This window comes from Trichoderma citrinoviride (genome assembly GCF_003025115.1).
Source record: "Trichoderma citrinoviride strain TUCIM 6016 unplaced genomic scaffold BBK36scaffold_8, whole genome shotgun sequence".
NCBI classification, from domain to species: Eukaryota; Fungi; Ascomycota; class Sordariomycetes; order Hypocreales; family Hypocreaceae; genus Trichoderma; species Trichoderma citrinoviride.
In genome coordinates, this window is record NW_020194716.1 from 370,009 (window position 1) to 389,493 (window position 19,485).

The 19,485-nt window shown below is 50.4% G+C and overlaps 3 protein-coding genes across 3 annotated transcripts; all 3 read right to left on the reverse strand.

Moving 5' to 3' along the window:
* Window positions 1–6,960: 6,960 nt before the first annotated feature.
* On the reverse strand, window positions 6,961–9,312 carry BBK36DRAFT_1121021 (kinase-like protein; the record flags this gene model as incomplete). The annotated part of the gene is made up of 2 exons (XM_024890773.1): window positions 6,961–9,064; window positions 9,173–9,312. 2 exons carry the CDS (start codon window positions 9,310–9,312, stop codon window positions 6,961–6,963), a joined length of 2,244 nt encoding a protein of 747 aa, XP_024748930.1.
* A 2,168-nt stretch (window positions 9,313–11,480) lies between these two features.
* On the reverse strand, window positions 11,481–14,186 carry BBK36DRAFT_1141564 (hypothetical protein; the record flags this gene model as incomplete). The annotated part of the gene is made up of 9 exons (XM_024893460.1): window positions 11,481–11,578; window positions 11,620–11,916; window positions 12,106–12,167; window positions 12,233–12,621; window positions 12,730–12,783; window positions 12,947–13,001; window positions 13,054–13,544; window positions 13,602–13,924; window positions 14,108–14,186. 9 exons carry the CDS (start codon window positions 14,184–14,186, stop codon window positions 11,481–11,483), a joined length of 1,848 nt encoding a protein of 615 aa, XP_024748931.1.
* Window positions 14,187–15,406: 1,220 nt separating this feature from the next.
* On the reverse strand, window positions 15,407–16,637 carry BBK36DRAFT_163523 (hypothetical protein; the record flags this gene model as incomplete). Its single annotated transcript, XM_024897742.1, has 2 exons — window positions 16,399–16,637; window positions 15,407–16,345 (listed from the first exon to the last, which is right to left on the reverse strand). The coding sequence occupies exons 1-2, from the start codon at window positions 16,612–16,614 to the stop codon at window positions 15,407–15,409; spliced, it is 1,155 nt and encodes a 384-aa protein (XP_024748932.1). The 5' UTR covers window positions 16,615–16,637.
* Window positions 16,638–19,485: the final 2,848 nt, after the last annotated feature.

Genomic DNA, 19,485 nt, shown 5'->3' on the forward strand with positions numbered 1-19,485 from the left:
GCTACTGCAATATCAGCTATAGATTTACTTTCTTATAGCTGTATTACAGCTAAGATATGCTGTCTTTTCTCTCTCTGGCTTCCTGAAGTATGTCTCTTTTTCCTTTTTTAAGTCACTGGGCATATTGATTTTGCAGAGGGAGTACATTCGCTGATTATTACTGAAAAATCCTGCGTATCTCGCGATGTGCAGAGCTAACCTTTGTGATGCTTGTGGGGTGTAATAGCACTTGTTCCACGAGTTGCGGCTTTGCGGCCCCAGCGGCAAGACCCGTTTTTCGCACTCCGCCGCTTCACCGCCTACCACTTCTAGGTTCCCAAATCCTGCCACCGCCTGCCTGAACAACACCAGAACCCGCAACTCGCTTCATCCCCCGGCCGAACACGTCCGGAGCCAGAATCAACCTTGACCTGCCGCGGCGGGGCGACAGACTTGTTGAGGCGCGGAGATCGTTCAAGCCTCATCGATCCCCGGCTGAGGTAATACAGAGCCTCATTTCAAGCTCCAAACTATCTTATTGCATACTAATCTCTGTCCAGAGCCTCGGGACGAAGCTCGACAACAGCCTCCCTCATACGCGTACAGCTGTGGCTACATACATACCTTACATGCATTTATGTCTATTGTCAAATCTGACAAAGAGGGTACGATTTGAGAAAACCTGGAACGACATGGGGCACGTACGTACCCAGACCTGTCCATACTTGATACGATATGCGACGGTTACCTAAGGTAGCACCCAGTGACAACGGGCTACAAGCCCAAAGTCCTACCTACCAGTACACGTCTTCCTCACACACTGCCTGGATATCCGTGGCTCCCCCACTCACGCCGAGGATTCCAGCCCTGTACACTGCTAGGATCTGCCGTTGATGCTCCCGAGTCCTTTGAACCTCGGCTCCCACTCAACCCCAGCTCGCTCAACCACACGCTACTCTCCAGTGCCGCTTCCTCCGCATGAGTATTGCTGTCATGCGTTTGATATTACCGCGATGTATGTACCAGAGACCCTCTTTCCGGCCTTCGGGGCTCGGCTTCAAGTGCCGTTGTTCCAGCCTATGAGGCCCAATCTTGCTCCACGCGGGAGTTGTGGATACGTTTAGATCACAGCATAGCTGCCTCAACAGGGGGGCTCACTCTGGTACTTTACTCCGTACGCGAGTCCAGGTGAATGAGCCGCGTGTCACCCTGTCTTCCTGCCGAGCCAGCAAGTACATGCACCTGCCGTGGGTCTTTGTGGCGCGCGGAGACACCGCCCAAAGCCTCTCGACGGCTTGTTCTATGCGGCTCTCGTCGAGGAAGTCCGGCTTGAGTACCGTGCTGGCGGTTAGGGACCCATCACGGTCATGGATCTTGGAGTCAGCTTACACGGGGGTGGACTGGCGAGGAGGTGAGTTGCAACTGTGACTGGGGCGTACCTGGCTGTTTGATTCTACGCCCAAGGCAGGGCATTCGAACGCCTAGCATAGGCGCTGTTGCAATGTCAGAACAAGTCAATCCTACGTGGGGGTTGTTAACTAGAGTTCGATGTTCAAGAGTCCGAGATATCTCCAGCTACCACATCATCATTGCTGTTAGTAGACCGTTGACACTTACTAGTCTAAACGTTGCCAGCAGCCACGCCAGCCTGGAGGTGTGCCCATCATCACGCAACCAGCCTTTCTTCCCATATGGATGAATTCGAGTGTATGGGTCCGGCTCATGTATATGTCGAATCAACAACGGACTAGCAACGTTTTCCAAAACAGGCTCCGGTCACAAACTGGGTTCGCCTGTTTAGTTAAGTTCCACCGGTCATCCGTTGCGCTGGGGTTGGTATAAAAGTACTTAGGCATAAGACTCAAGTCGAGATCAGCAGTCAACAACTCCCTGGAACACGATATACGAGCAAGGACAGTGTTCCGTAACTACTTCCTCTTTCGAGATCGATGTAGGATGTAAATGAATCGAGCTACAAGTTCCTCGTGTGCCCAGAACGTCGTTTCAGGCTCCTCCTCCTCAGTACGAGTCCCTCCGCACCGGAGAGTTCCGTCTAGCGCGCCATCTGCAAAGATAAATGCTCTTTATTTCAGCGGTACTCCGCTGGTCAGTGCTGAAGCTGGCATGTATCCCGACTTTAGCACGTGGTGGGATGAGGATGATGACCATGACCGCCACCGAAAGAGGAAAAGGGCGGCCGTCGTTGACACTCGATGATATTGCAAAGCAAATCAGACACGATCTCGCATGAGAAATGACAGTGTGAGTGCCCCCCCCCCAACAACGATTGACGGACCCATACACCTGCTAGAAGTCTTGCTGCACTATCGCCGAAACGGGCCATGTAATGTCCGATATACTATTCAGTTGCCCAATATGCTGTTAGACGCTTGAAGCTGGGGACTATCATGCCTTTCAACATGGATTACTACTGCCACGGCTGCTGAACAAGATCTTACTCTTGAACTTGGTACGGGTTCGTCCGAACGGGTCTGGGGGATGGAACTCTGTCCGTGTGATACTATCCTTGACTCTGATACATCCCTTCGGCGTCGGCGAAGGGAAGGTATTGTAAGATCAACACAAGGTGTGAGTGAGCTGACTTAATCTAGCGACGACTGTCAAAGGAAGCTGCCTCCATTGTCTCCATTGTCACTTTGTCTGTGCGTAAAGTTAGGGGGTCGTCGTCCAACAGAAGTTCAGAGCTGTATGAGGGACGCAGCTCTCTTTCCATCTCTTGTGGAAGGCCTTACCCGTATCCCAAGAGCATCAGAGATGATCTACTAGAGTAACAGTGTGGTCCACGGCTGGTACATACATGGCGTTGTTCAACCCCTGAAGTTCTGCGTACTGTGGCTTCAGAATACAGGTATTGAGAGTAGCATATTGATCACGATGATGGAGGGTGCGGAGTGTCCTGACTCTTTGCTGGAAGTATCTGTCGGGTTCGAGCTTGGCCCCATCGATGAGTGCCTTGATTGTGTCGGGGATGTGCCAGCCATCCAGTTGTCACCATCCTCCTACTGCTACCTATCGGTATCACAACAGAGCTGGTACTCATACAGGGGAGTCGAACAGTTCATTCTAGGCCAGTAAGGTAAGGATCAATAGAGACGCGTTAGGAACCACCAAGTGCTGATTGTAACAGCGGCCAGATGTCAGGGGCTTGGTCTTCACATCTGACATGATGCTACAATGAACAGCCGTCAGAAAGACCCATTCAGTCGAATTCTGTCGCCAGCAATAGACATTAGCGTGGAACTGAGTATGTGGCCACGTCGATCGTCATGGTGGTCCGCTAGGTCAGGATGCAGGCCGCAGTATGTACTCCGTACAAGCGACCGGCTGCCAACATCGGCAGCAAGGGCTCCCCTGACTCCAGTGGCAGCAGTGCCATGGCTTTCAGACGCAACCATGGCGGTGGTACTTCAATTCAGGAGAAGCACTGAGTCTAGTGGCGGAATTTGCAGGAGACGCTCAGACGGAAGGTAATAATCCAGGGGGGTAGTCTTCGTCGGCCCAAGGTGCGGAAAACGAAGCCAGCCCTTGTTGACGGCTGCCTGATGAAGTTCTCCCGCTTACTTGGTGTCTGAAGGACCCTCTTGGGTTCGTACGTGAGATGTGATTCTGTGCCGCCAGATAGTCGTGATGGCTTGCTTCTTGAGTCATGAGGCGAGACGCCGGTGATTTTGCGGAGTTCTTTAGATGCCGTCATATGTCTAGCAAAAGTCGTTTGATGTTCCGCCAACAGGCAACTCTTACGATGATGTTCAAGTTGACAACCGGTCTTTCACGATGTACATATCGCCGGCGTGGTTCTTCTACTCGCCGCCCCCTTTCTGCAGAGCGTATACTGAGAGGGGATGGGAGTAAGTAGGTATAGCGGAGGGGAACCTGCACACGCCGAGATGAAGACGTTCCACTCCGCATCTCTCATTTAGGTCGAGAGGGTGGGGGGCATGGCTGCTGCGGTATCTGGCATGCGGCGACTCTGACGGGACAGCTGTGTACGCTGTGTGAAAGGCGGGATACGGATGCTTAGCGTTGTGTAATGGTGTCGAAGTGTCCATGATCTCAGCTCAGAAAGTGTCATAATTGCAACGTCTGCTTATCCGGACGTGCGAGGCGCAAATTGATGCATCGAGGGTAAGACACGGGGCCTGTTTCTGATGCTGATGTTCTTGCGGCAGTTGAGGGAATGCAGAGAGGAAGCATGGTTAAGTCTCTTGGGAGATGTGAGACACAACAACTCAGCATCGTACAATTCATTGCTCTATGCCACGAGATCCCCAAGAAAGTATCGAGTCTCAAATTAAAGTTTTACAGTCAATGTGAACTTTTCTACCTCTCTCCATACGAATTATTCATCCTTAGGTATACACAAAGCAACCCTTGGTGGGCTTAGATGGCTTTCTACCGACACGAGCACAGAACAAGCAACTCCAGCACACTTTCCATCCATGAACGGCCCTCCCGAAAGGCAATCATTAATACTTCTAAAAAGGCTGTGTCAGGTACTACTCCGGTATACATGTTTACGTGTAAAGGAAAATAAACATAGACGCGCGTCTTTGCTGCCGCGATCCGGCTCGGCCACCAGCACACCACAGCCTACAGGGGTAACAAGGTAACAACCAGATACTTCACACCTTGATAATAGTAACTTGCTGGGGAGATTGCTTAACTAGCAAGGGCTTTCTTGTGATCTTAAGCCCTATCGCCTAAGGCAATACACGTAAACTCCTAGGACTTAACAGGTGCGGAATTCCGCCTGGTCTTTTTCACGAAGCCGCCCCACGCCCCTTGGAAGAGACAGAGTACTTTGTATCATGGCCAGGAGGGGTGCAACCTGTAGTATAGTCTTCTTTCAACAATATGGAGTGCCAGTACAGTCCCTAGGATAGGATCAGTCGATAGTGCTTCGAAATATTCCGGCCCCCTGGAGGGAAGGAAAGTGAATCGAGGCCGGTGGGCTGGGATGGATGGGGCAACGTTCCTTGTCTTTTTTTTTCCATGATGGGAAGATCAACACAATAGCAATTAGGACGCTTTTTCGGATGAAATGATTGTGTCGTCGTACTTCGTATCAGGCAGCTGAAGTCAGAGGTGCTGAGCTTCTCCGCCGTGAGACTCGGTTAGCATCGTCAGTGTTGCCGCTCATCCTCGAGTTCGACAAGCAGAAGTGCTGCTATGATACTATGTCGCCATTGAGAGAGTATGAGTGGCATCGTGTCATCGTGTCAAAATCCGCAGTGTCATGGGAGGTAACTTTCGTTTGTGGATTGAAAGACCTTGCTTGAGTCACCGACGGTTGGTGCTATCTGCTTTGTGCCCTCTCTTGGCGCAGCATGTACAATAGAAATAGAGTAGGAGACAATTTGGATGAATAGATCAGTTGGCGGAAAAAAGTCTGTTGTTGTTGTTGTTGTTGTTGTTGTTGTTGTTGTTGTTGTTGTTGTTGTTGTTGTTGTTGTTGTTGTTGTATTTCCTTCCGGTCTCCGTCTTGTCGTGCTGGGATGCTTACTGCTTCGAAGTAATCTCAGGTGTAGCGATGTGATGGCCCGGTTTCGAGATGCAAGTGTGAGTGTGCTGACCATTCCAAGGAAGAGTCCACGAGAGCGTTGGTGTGAGAATGATCGGGAGTACATCTTGGCTGAAATTTAATATATTGTCTTGGCAATATTTCATACGGCAGGCTCCAAAGGAAGTGTCTTTTCGAAACCTTCCAGTATAAGTTTGAGACTTCTGCGAGCTTAGTAGCGTTCTTCCATGGAGTCTTGAGAAGTCGTACTGGGAGCGGGGGAGTCCGCAATAGACACTGAAAGTGATTACTTACTTTGTTTACATGCACGCTGTTAGGAAGGCCGATAGAAATTGAGAATATCCCGAGGAATTGTTGGCTGGGGATATCTCACAAGGCGCAGCATATAACAAGGTCGGAATGGATATGGAATCAGATGACTAATTATAGGCCTATTATTGTACCTATAAGCATCAGGCTAAAAGACCAAGGCTTTGATAGATACTACGTGAAAAGAAGACTAGATGCCATAGCACGTGAACACTTCGCGACGGCCCTGAACGCTTGAGCATGTTCTTGAGGATTTAGATTTACGCCTGTAAGGAGAGACGTTATTATTTGAACCAAGTCTCAAGTATGCAGCCTACCTTTGTGAGAGAAGTTCTGTGTGTAGGGAGTTTCATATCGTATCTCAGACATGGTGGTGATGTATGGTGGTAGATTAGTTTAGAGAAATTGGATCTCAAGTGCAACCTCGCACAACAAGAGACAGGGGATAAGCGCCTTTATATGATGCAAATATCCAGACAGATGATTCCTACGTTATAATGAGAGGTGAAGCTGAATCTACATTCTACTGCGGAACTATAATAGCGCTACATCATAAGGTTATTCTAGTCCTGACCGAGTGTTCATTATAAAGTAATCATGAGGTATCCAGTATAACCCTAAAAGTCAAAATACAGTCTTATTATATTTTAGTATCTTGGATTCATTCCACCCAAAACTCTAAAAGCTTCGCTATTATCGCAGTAGTGCGGAGCTTTATAGATCAACTATTCAGCTTTCTATAGATTTAACTAAACATTCAAGTTTTGCGGTAACATTGAATAGGATGTCCCATTTGATGTTTGAGAAATGTTATGTTACTGGTGCCAGCGGATGATGATGATGGCAATAAGATATAGAGGTCCCATTTCGGTCATACTCATATCTGAATATGTTGAGTCACTAGCGTCAAGGGACGATGATTCTGGCAACATTGTTTAGGACGCCCCGTCTCAAGTCAAAACGTCAGGGGAAACAATGGTACGTTTGTGGCGTTTGAGGCATAGTATTATCAAGGAGTATTATCATTCAGCTCTTAGAGAATAGTTTCATTAAGCGTTCCGCCAACTCTTTTCCTGCCCAATAACATCTTGCCTTTGCCCTCGTGGTATTCCTTTTGTTTCTCTTCAGTGTCATTTCCGGTTGAGCTGCCTAATATCCATCTTGCTCAGTTCCTTCCTGGCCACCTCAGCCCAACTCTTCATTGGCTGCAACGAGGGAATCTTCCGCGGTCTCACTGTTACATTCGGATCGCCACTGTCTCCGTCAGCAAGACCACACCTTGATGGAGTAGGCGATGACATGATCGACGGAGACAGCGACACGCTGGGGCTTGGAGGCGGCGGCGGCGTGGAGGGCCTTCGCTCTCTGCTGGGAAGATCTCCCCAGTGAGTCTCTGGCTTATCGTCGACGGTCAATATCCTGCTCGTGGACGGACTGTTGTGAGTTGGCGTTGGCATGGTGTCAATGCTCTGTCTGGAGAAGATGGACGATGACATGCTGCTGTCTGTCAGGCTCTGCTCCTGGTTGAGGTTCGGAGTGCCTGATCGACTGCCGGGGGTTACGGGAAGGGGCAGTCTGGACCCTGATCCCCTGGATCGCAGCATGTATCCCGACAGGCTTGTGTTGCTCGGGGTCCGATTCGGTAAGCCGGGAGACACTGGCTGAGCCGCCTTGACCGTTGCGCTGTTGCTAAATCTAGACAGCGATTCGGTGGATCGAGATGGCGGGGTGGGAGACTGGAAGTTGTTCGAAGCTGCTCGAGGGGATGACTGGTATGAATGCCGGAGCGGCGGCCGTTGTGGAACAGCTGACGGTGTCGAATGAGCCTTTGTCAAGCCGAGACCGACGCTTTTTGAAGCTGGCGAAGGGGGAGCACGCGGTTTCGATCCCTGGCTGGCTTGGTGGTGCTTGTGGTTATGATCTCTTTTGTGTCTTCCCTGTGCCTGTGCCTTCTCTAGCATGTGGCACTTTTCTTCTGCACTCTTCAGCAGAGCTTGTAGTTTGGCAATGTCATGTTCATGCGCCTTCCGCTCGTTCTCCAGCCGCTTCTCATATGTCTCGTCTCTGCCGTGCAGCTCGGCAATCTTTCTTTTCAGGTCGTCGTTTTCCGCCTTGAGGCTCATCAGAGCGACAAACTTCTTGTCCCACTTGTCCTCGACCCAGGAAACCGGGCGTTTACAGCACTCGCCGTGATATATTTGGTGAATGCCTCCGATCATGGATAGCTTCTCGTCAACCTTGTCGGCTGGTAGCCGGGCACGGGGGTTGGAGGATATCATCTTGGCAATGAGATTCACCAGCGGCCGAGGCCTTACTGTTTCTTGGCCCTCGTAGGTAAACATGAATTGTGGCGTCACCAAGGCGTGGGCGGTGAGCTTGTCAAGAAGACGTCTCAGATTGTCTTCACGGATAGCCAGTTTCTCGCTGCGTGCGAGGTCGGCTTGGTAGGTCAGGGCGTCCTCAAACTCGGACAGCCTTACGTTGTAAAGCACCGTCGCGATGTTGAGATATACCAGCCCCAGGGAGTACATGTCGGAGAGCTGCATGCTGGAGCCATTCTCGCTATACAGCTCCGGGGCGCGCCACTTTTCTGTCCCGGGATTACCGTCAATAGTAGTCTGTTCCTGGTCGCTGACATCCTTGGAAATGCCAAAATCGGCCAGGTATACGCGACCGGGCTTGAGCAGGATATTTGACGGCTTGATGTCCAAATGGCGGACGCCGTTTAGGTGGCAGTAGGCCATTGCGCGAGCCACGCAACCAACCACGCCGCGGAGGAACTCAAACGGGCATTTTGCCAGCGAGTCCATGTTCTGCGTCACAGTCGCGGGCTCAATAGCGCTCAGGTCATTGAGCTCGAGTGCGTCCAATCGACCTAGGATGTCTTGGCGGTCCCCCTTGCCTGTCCGTATTGAGTCCAGGTTTTCGAGCAGAGTGTCGAGATCGCAGACGGCGGCGGGCCAAATGAGCAGGCAGAGCTCGTGCGGCCTGGGCATATACGCGGCGACGAGCTTGACGACATGGCGGTGGTCCAGCTTGCGCATCGTCAGGCCTTCCTGTCGCAAGTCTTCGATGGTCAGGCCGCGGCGGCGCATGATGCGCTTGCGGGCGAGGCAGACGGAGTCATGCTGGACCTTGTCGACGCGGCCAAAGGCGCCGCCGCCGAGGTAGTCGAGGGGTGTCAGGCGGGAGTCGAATCGTTTTGCGTCAGGGCCGTTGAAGAGCGGTTTGTGCCTTGGTATGTTCGGATTAGCTGTGAAGGTACGATTCAAGCTTGCCACTCCAGCCTCGACTCTGCCTCCAATTGCGGCCACAGTACGCTATGGCTGTGAAATGACTCACACGCTGGGCCACTGCTCATCTCCGTCCCACGCCGCCATGGCCTCTCGCTCCCTCACCTCTTGTTCGGCCCATGATTCTGCTTCTTCGTCAAGGGCCAAGCGGCGGCCCACGGTGATCCATCCGTCGCCCCGGCTGCCCATGCTGGGCGCAAAGTGTCTGTGGCAATGGCGATGAGGCGGTGGAATCGGGTGTGGTGACCGTATCTGGGGTTTTGCCTCTCTCTTTGGCTCTATTTCTTTTTCTTTCTTCCCTCTTCAATTTCTTTTGTGTGCTTTCGGCACCTTTTGAGAAAGGAAGAAGATTGATTGACGAATAGCTGAAACTGGAAAGTACGGTATTAGAGATTCGAAGCCGGCTGAGGCTGTGAAGCCACTGCGCCACTGCCGCCACTACCAGATCAAGTTTGTGTGGGGGGAGACGGGTGGGGCTACCTTAAATGGACCGGGGATGACTTCAATGCATGTAAGTTCTTCAGGAGTAAGAGGACAAACAACAACTCTGAAGATGTAACTGCTCAAATATAAGATATAGATTGGACGAGGATTTGCAACTTCACATCAGTGATTGTTGATGTTAGCATGCCTCATACACTGGCGCAAAAAAACCAGGCATGCATCAAGCCGTGTGTAAGCAATGTCTCTCGATGTAGACGAGCATGAGCAGCCATAGTGACTGAGGATTAAATCTGGATCTCATTCGTGATATGCTTCCTAGCTTTGATCTTTTCAACATCCAGTATTTAAATTTTTTTTGGCTTCTCAACAGCAACTACACATACATCCGTTGTCATGAGATTTCACCTGTCATTACCCCATTTCAAGTTACGGGCCCAAAGCTCCCTCGAGTCAAGCATCAATAATAACAGTAGCTCATCTAAATGTACATAGCTTGAGCATAATGATTGAATGGTTATTGGTAGTTTCAATCGTACCTAATTCCGTCCATGAGGGGCTCTTGTGTCTTCAAGGTCATGATACAGCAACATGTTTCCAGTTAGTGCATTACTGTGAACTCAAGCTGCTAGCCTGGTGAATGAACTGGACATGATAAGGTCAGCAGTCATATTTAATAGTACTTGAATGAAGCTTCCGATTGAGCTAAGTGTTCCAGAAAATGAAGAAACTATGGCAGTACAGGGATGGATATGGATGTTTCATTCAACGAATGAGGCCCTGTGACGACGAAGAAGATGGTGGTGACATGGCGAACGACAAATCGGTAAGAAGATGGGAGGAGATAGAGCGGGAGTAGGAGAGGAAAACAGAAGATATGCTAAGGTAACTTTATGTTCTTCCACTTTCTTCTACTAGAGATTGATACGCTTAAATGCTGCATTTATATGCAGTATGCCCTATCTGGTACCATTAATATTCCAAACCATCCACACCTCCGTTACCTTTGGATTAACCGAAGCCATTCTTTGCGGAATCCAATGCTAAGCAGCAAGCTCTCATCGACATGACCCGCCTCCACGAGGTACTTTGCCACTCCGCCTTTGTCAGAACGCAGGTCATGCCAAGATAAACCACGCCGCGGCGGACTTGAGGATAAGAGGGTTGGGTCGGCTCCAGCCTCCTCAATCAAGTACTTGACCAATTCAAATCCGCCAAACCCCAAGATCGCAGCAGCCAAAACACTGCCACATAGTCCGACGGGCGCATTCACGTGAGCTCCTTTCTCCACCAAAAGCTGTACACACCTCAGCGAACCTCTGTATGCGGCTGCTCCGAGAGGACAACCGAATCGAGAGTTTTCGCCCGCCAAGTTCACATTCGCTCCATTATTGATGAGGAGCTTCGCCGTATCAATCTCAACACCATAGGCAGCTGCTTCCAAGGCGCAGTTGAACCTGCAGTCTGGACATGTCATGTTTGGATCCGCTCCTGCCTTAAGAAGTAGTTCAACCAACTCTATACCGCGTGTAGCAGCCAGACAGAGCGGACTCCTACCCTTCCTGCTAAGATTTGGTTCGACACCCTCATCCAGGAACAGCATCACCGTACTAACATGTGACTGTCATATAGCTTCCATGAACGCGCTTCCAAAGGAACTATCCAGCCCTCTGTGTATATCGCTTCCCCGGCCAATGAGCTCAGAGCAAAGTTCGCCATGGCCGTACCTCGCAGCAATTGAGAGCAGATCCCGTCCCTCGGAGTTGACTTGCGAGACGTCGATGTCTTTGTCCCACCAGCCCTGAAGCAACCTGTGAAGACCAAAAACACAAATGCCAAAAATGGACTTCTCTGATGGTCGTATATCCTCAAAAAAGTCAAAGGTGTAAGGAATTTGAAGCCTGATGCCCATGTGTTTACACCATGCTTGATACTGTCGACTGGAGGATTGTTGAGGGCCTTTGGTTCCCAAAAAGCGTTGAAGAATCTCTGATAGACTTGTCGTCCTTTGGCACTGGTTTAGAGTGTCTTTTGCATGCCGTATCCAATATTCACTCGCATATTTTTGAAGAGGATGCCGCGGATCCAGGTGATTATCAAGGTCCGGTGTCTCCTCGAGGAAGTCGTAGGTCTCGACTCTCGAGTCGGATGGTGTCCATTTTGAGTAACAATCTATTAAACACGAAACCAGCAGGATTGCCACATCCGGAAAAGCATTGTTCATCCAGCTCTTATGCTGAGTCTCAAAGTACTCTGCAACGGATGCATGCGGAAATTTCCAGACCTTCCGCTGTGAGTCTAGGACAACCAAGTGTGAACAGATGCTCTCCAGGGTTGCCTCATCGATGGGATCTGATAGAGTAAGGTACTGAAGGTTACTCTTTAAGCGAACAGCCTTCAGGAGGATTTCGCTTGTTAATGGCTCTCTAGCGCAAAACACCCACTTGACCGCCCGTTGCAAGACAAACTCGTCTTGAATGTTAGAATATATCTCGTCGTACGCTCCTGTGAGACTTTTAGGAAGTTTCCCAAGCCGCTCACGAATGCTTTCGTTGGTTCTCAGCCTTTTAAGCTGCTGCCATTGCAGATATGCCCATCGGAACCTGTCAAGTGATTGATCAGCATTGAATGGTTCAGAAGCAACGGCCTGGTACTACGGACAACTTACATTCCGTCGCTCTTCTCTCCAATCGTTCGTCTCACCTGCTCCTTCACTTCTGCCGATACTGATCTCCAAACACTGCCAGATTTTGCTACCTCCTCTTCAATATACTTCTCGATATCATTCCTATTGTCGGCGGTACTGATCGCAACAAGTCTCTGTGAACCAAGGTAGTCTTCAATGTCAGCCTCTTTGCGACTGGCAATGAAAACCTTGACAGTGCCTTCACCTTTGTCGATGAGATTGCGTAGAATACGAGCGAGAGCCTCTCTACTGTCCATCTCGCATTCATCTAGAGCATCCAAGACAAAGGTAGTCCGGGGATAGAAGTTGACGAGCTCCATCAAGGCCGTCTCGCATTCGGCAAGAGAAAAATTTCTTCTCTCCTTCCTCGCCTTTTCGTATAACATATAGACGTTTTTTTCCATCATGGCCGAATGGTTTGGTACCCTAGCAAGCTGAGAGATATAGCTCCTAAGGATATACTTCGTCTCTCGACGCACTGGATCTGAACGACTGCAGTAGAAGTAGGCAAAGCCTTCGTCGCACTCGGCCTTCTGTTGGCGGGTAGTAGGAAGGTGGTCAATCACTTTTGAGATGAGAAAAGTCTTTCCGGCGCCAACTAAAACAAGAGAAAACTCGAGAGGTCAGTTTATCGTGCTCGCGCTCAACCTCTGCTGTCCTTGCACTCACTGAGGTAAATGGGTCATGATTACATACCGTTGCCTTGGAGCCATAGAGTCGAAGAACAATCAGATTCTTCCCATTCAAGGAACTTGTAATGATTCAATAACCATTCGCATGTTGTAGGGGTCCTTGATTCACACTTTTCCTGCTGTTGCTCGCCGATTGGTATGTCGCTGATATATTCCAGCGCTTGTTCCAATGCATCATGGCCAATCTTCTCAACCAGCCTCTTGACAGTATCTTCGACATTTCTGAGTGGCTCATCAAGATTCTTGAGTGACCTTTGATGCTCTTGCGACGCAATTGCACCACAGCCCTGAGCTGCTATCGATATCTTGCGCTCTTGCTCTGCCAGTGTCGAGACTAGCTTTGCACCTTGTCCACCAGAGACAAGGGCACGCAGCAACTGCTTCCCTTGCCCTTCGTTCAAGCGCGTGAAGGCGTGGGACAGGAGCTCCATCAATGACTTATACAAGTCAACAAGCGCTTCCTGCAGATTCTGTGCTGCCGTATTGCAAGAGTCGCCAGTGAGGTATACATCCTCGTATACCTTGCCATGCCTAACAAGCCGCAGGACTTTCTCGGCACATCCGAGAATGGCCGCAAGGTCTTCACATTGGGACACATTTGCCTAATCATAGATTCAGTAAGGAGAAGCAGAGGGATCCGTCATGGTATATGGCCTTACCTTCAAGAGTACTCTGAGAGCTGACCAGACGACTGGAGATGGTGCTGGGGCAAAGCCCATGGAGATGTCACCAATTGCCGTAACCCACATCACCACTCTATTAGCGTAATTTCTCCATACGATCTCGTAGCCACCAACCCTGAGCTTTGGAGTTTCGTTCTTATACTCTTCTTCTCTCTTCCTGACGAGTGTGACGAGTGTGTCGAGGTCTTGGGCCTTCCCCTCACCATTATCGCTTTTGGAGGCATCTTCAATCCATTTCTTAGTCTTATCATCGAGCTTTTGGTAGGCCCGATACCATAAGTCGGAGTCGTCTATTGTTTCTTTTCCAAGTTCAACAGTCTGTTGAATCCGTTCATTTCGAGCCTCAACGGACTCGTCGTTGATGGCAGCATTTGTTTCCTGGGAAGCAGCAGGTGGGATCGACGAGATCGCACTTCTGGCTGGCGAAGCCTCCGATTTAGGGACCGGGCTTAGGGAGTTCTGCGGTGTAACATGCTTCTTACTCTTTCGTCTTTCGAGGTAAGAGGATAGTGCGGCGAAACAGCCACCTTCGCCTTGCTCGCTTTGCACGGCGCCAGCCATGCTTGATAACAACGAGATTCTATCACGAGAGTGGCTCCTGTGATATGATCTGCGCATGCGATTCTTGCTTCACGATAGACAGAATCATAATGCTCCTGGGTGGTGAGCAGGTGTAATCTTGACAAGACAACAAGCGGTATCGACAGGTAGAAGCTCACGTCGGGCACAAATGCAGAGCCGCCGGTCAGATCAAGCGACCCCTCAGCCAGCTGAGCACATGCATGCTTGTACGTGACAGGGCTGAAAACGAAAGCCTATAGGAATCCAGAAACGAACCACCACCTCATATATTTCAAATCACATCTTTCACCACTTCTAAGTCAGTACTCAGTAACTCTTGAGCGAGCAGCTCACATGTATATAGACATGTACTCGGGGTGCCAAAACCAACCTTTCGAGAAGAAGAATTGATATTGTAACACGAATAGGGGAGCAAGTCAGTAAGACGCTCGGAATCATCTGACCAATCACAGCGTGGCTGTGCTGCAAGGCTCTGGATGCTCTCACCTCCACGATCAAATATTTACACCATCTACACAGGTGATAGACTCTTAGTTGCGTATGAATTTGAATTCTTACCTCTATGAGCGCCCAACATAACCCCTAATGACATGTAGTCGATTTACCAAGTCGCTACCTCCTTTCAGCCGGGACTTACATGCATCAGGGTACCTACAATATAGGCCGGATGGCATCGAAAACCCATCACATACGACCATAGGTAGAGAAGAGTTCGGGGTCCCGTCTGCTCCCCCATAGACAAGCCTCTAACCGGCAGATTAGTAGTTGGGTGGGTGACCACCAGCGAACACCGGCTGTTGTATGTTTTTTGCTTTTTGTTTCGAGTACTGTCAGTTCTCTTTTTGTTCCAAGGCGTTTCGTCCGTCGTCGGCGTCTTTGTTCGCTTTGGTCTGCAGGTTGTGTGGAATATGCAGTGGTAGTCCAGGGTTATCATGCTTGTAGGGCGGGGTATTGCTCCTCCTCGTCCTAGGACCTTTAATTGTGAGCTTGTATCACCATCCGAAAACACATACTATTAAGATTCGTCATTCTCCTCTGTTCATCTTCCAAAACGCCAGTCCTGCTCCCAGTGGTATATAGCTTCTATATATCGTACAAACAGTTGGTACAAATCACAGCTCGCACTTTCCTGCGTCTATTCCTCATTCCATCTCATTAACCGTCATATCAGAGAAACAAGGTAGCAGCCGTCTTCCATTCTAATCCCCCCTCTCGGCTTGTCTCCCCGTCCACTTCAGCATCCTCCTCTCCTGCGCCTTGACCAGCGCGTGCCAAGACGGTGACAAGAACGGGTCATATGCTTCCCCATCCTGTACTTGCTTCGAATCCGGTGGCGGCTCTATATCCCGAGCAATGTCCATCAGGGTCAAGGATTGGACATTGCTAAGTCCGACGTTCGGCGGAGAGTCATCTGGATCAAGCGGATTCCGTCGCGGTGTACGTTGGTTCCTCCCAGCAGCAGCATTGCTCTGCCCCTCTTCTCGCTCGGCCATAGATCTTTCTTGCTCGACGAGCTTTTGCAGGGCTTCTCCCCTGGCGATCCAGTCTTCCCACGTCTTCTCAACCTTCCACTCCCACCACAGTCGTGAAAGCTGCACGCTCCAGGCAAACGTCTCCATCTTGGCGTTGTTCTCTGCATCCCAATCATAAGAGGCCTGCTTCCTTCTTTTCCCACCTTTGGCGCCCTCCTTCGCCAGCAAATCATCCATCATGCGATCCCACTCGTCCTCAAGCGCCGCCTCAGGAGTTAACCGCTCATCAGCGTCCATGATATTCTCGATCCGGTTTGAAAAGATCCGACCCTTGCGGCCAATCATTCTAGACAAGGTATGCGGCTGAGGTTTCCTCAACCGCACAAATGGCTGTCCCTCTGCAGTTGCGCTCACAGAGGGAACTTTTCTGGGCCCCTTGAGCGACTCTATCGGTCTGGGAAGAATGTTTGATGTGTATTTCGGGGGCTCGTTTTCCTTTGCGACGTTGATGAGGAGCGGCTCCGGTGGAGGAGTAGGTTTGTATTGTTTCGGATGAGGCTTTGTACGGGATAGGGCGGCGGTGTTGCGCACGGATTGAAGGTGGTTGAGGACTTGGCTGTGTTCTGGAGAATTGGGTGTCTGGGCTTTTGTGAGGAGATTCAGAAACTTGAAGTCAAGTTAGTTTGCGTCGGTAGATGTCGAGGAGCTGGGCAGTTTACCTTGTAGCCCGCCGCCATAGCTGCGTATATAAGCCTGTAGCTCGTATACGCCGTATTCTTGGAAAACCTCTTCCTCACAATCTTAACAATTGGGTGTTTGGGCGCATTTTCCGCTAGAGGGATGCGGCTCGCAGTTCGGATGAGGGCACGATAGAGGGCGAGAGCTGCGGTGCGGTGCCGCGAGTTGCGGGCGGCAATGAAGGTCGATCGCGCCATTGTTGGTGATGGGTATGCGCCGGGCTATGAGGGCAAAGATGTCGATGTTCTAGCCATTGGGTATGTTTGTGTGGGGTGGATTTGACGTTCGATATGCTCGTCGGGATCTAGAGTTCCATGGTGTTTTCTGGTGATGCAACCCATATCTTATCGCAGTTGGAGGGGTCCGTAGATAATCCGATCTCGACAGCGGGTGCGGGAGCTGCTGCGTCAGCATCCAATCTGTCTCAACCGAACAGACCCTTGTACAAGACAGGACCCGTGCAACCGTTTCCATACTCCAGACAAAGAACAAGTGGATTTATTCTCATTTGATCAATACTCAATTCAGGTTTGCCATGTGCTAAAGGTTAAAGCAAGACATGAGACACGTCTTGTTGGCGCGATAACATGTCTCACCCTTGTTCGTATTCGAATTCGCAACGCAGGGCAACAAACACAACCGTATCCGAGAATACAGTCTCACACCACCACCACCAACATGTGCCCAGCCTCCATAGGATTCTGTAGGAATGAGAAGCGACGGCAGATTAATATGAAGCCAAGAGGATACATCATGTGCTATATTACAGCGCTAGGCACCCGTTACTGCATGTTTATTGGCACGAATACGTTATGTCACTTGTGCCTTTCCCGAAACTTTGCTATTCTTTATCCTGGGAAAAGAGGTGGCACGTTTTATGCTGTCAGTGCGGCTTTACCCTGAGATGCTTTACAGTGAACTCTCTTCACCTCCCGTGACTAGATTCTAACAAATACGATTGGTGTAAACATAAGGTGATCTTGGAGGAGTTTTCGGAGACACCCTGATTGAGTCAAAAAGCATGTGCTCGAGGGATCAAAGGAGCGGCGACATCTCCTTTGGTTTACTTGAGACAAGATAAGGTAGGTCATTCACATGCTAATTGTTGTCGTGCTTCCATTGGCGGCCACATAATCAATCGTGATAGTATGATCCATATCTTCTGACAAGGGAAAAAGAAGAAACATCGAGTCTCGAAGCGAAGTCCTCCTCGGATGTCGGTTTCAGTTCGACCCCTACAAGGCCCATGATCCGAACATGCAAGGGATATCCTACGAACACGACCCTTCCACCCCGTGAATCTCCCCATATTATCCCGCATCGCATCATGGGGCAAAGCCATGAAGAGCTTCGCTTCCCAACTTTAACCAAGTTTGAGTTATCCAAGGTTCGATATTCACGTCGCCGCCGTAACATGATGTCGTTTCTTCGCATCTTACGACCTGTTATTGCTGCGCTCGGATACTGCCAAACAGGGAAAATGCGGCTGGCCCAGAAAGCCGGGACTTGTGACGGTCATCCAAATGAGATCCAAATGCTGTTTCGTACGGCAGTTGGGTAACAACGTGTACGAATACGGCTAATGAGAATGAATGCATCAGCAATCCCAAGTACTAGTATAGTACTAATCGCACCGAAACCCCATCTGATCAACAAGTCAACCGCCAGCATCAAGCTGACCTGTCCCGCACAGAAGGGTCGAAAGGCAGCCAATTACCCCAGCATCTAAAGTACATTATGTGTGTAAGTCGGCAGGGCCTCGTCATGGCGTCCTTTGTCCACGCGTGCAGCTTACACGTCCACCCTCGCTTTCGTGCATCAGGCTCCCTTTTTGGCTACTCACGCTGTCAGCTCGGTTCAAAGGCAGCGTGGCGCTGCGACTAAGGAGCCCGCGGCACGCCCAGCAAGACGGCTTCTGGTAACAACAGGCAGACAGCTGTCGCTGCCGTTGTCTAGGGCTGATTTGAAGGGCGTCGTCACGCCATCATTGGCCTAGTCGTAAAGCATCAGTGCCTGGACGATTTAAAAAGACGCTCAAGTCGTGGCTGCTTGTACTGCGGCTTGGTAAGCGCGCCATGTGCCGTCTGATGCTACAGGGAGCCTCTATTATACTTCGGCCCCCTTTGAGGAGGAATGATTACAGCAACTCCTCGGTGAGCATTACCAAGCGGCATCTCCACCGGATGACCGAAGCCCCAATGTTCCCTCATTTTCTTCTTTTTCCGTCAAAATTCCTTCTCACAGCTTTTAAAACGACCGGCATGCTGGATGTCGGGAAGCAAATCAAGGCCGAGGCTAGGCAGAATGGGGATTTTATCGACCGCGGTGGAGCGTGACGGCTTCGCCAGCTTAACCTTGTCCATCCAAGCAAAGAAACGAAAGGGACGACAGACCCAGAAGATCGGGCCCGCGGACTCGGTCCCGGCCGAGGCTTGAAGGGTCGATTCCCCGTTTTCCTTCCATCGGGCTAGTTTTTGATACTACTATGGAGCGAGAAATTTCTCACAAGTGGAACCATATATGTGATGGGTAAGCGGGTTAAGGTTTTTGAATGTCAGAAGATGCATCTTTCACCGGGCTGGGTTTGCTGCCCGCCAAGCATCACATGGCTTCAGTAGCCGCAGGACAGCGGTGCCCATGCATTGGCATGAGCATGCAGAGCTGTATGTATGAGTACGGAGTACCTATGGACAGGTAGTTGTAAGAAGTCTGTCTGCTGGTGCCAGATTGCCAGATATTACAGCCCATACATGCATCCTGCATCTCCATCCATCGTCGCATATTCCCTTGGCCATCGGCTGTTGCTACTGGCCATCATGCAAGGACTGGTCAGGTTTAGTCCAGCCACTCGCCGGATGGCCTTCAGCCGCAAAACAGTCGGTGTGTAGCCCGACAAAGCCCGATTCTGGCTCCTCGAGTTCCCATCGCCGACCACATGTTTGGAGGGCGGAAAGGTCGGAGGTTGTGCCTGGTCCGTGTGGAAGCCGGAGATTGTTAATAGCCGCGAGGCGGCCATGTGCTACTTGCTCCATCTCAGGCACAAAGAAGTGGTGCCTGGGAACTTTTCT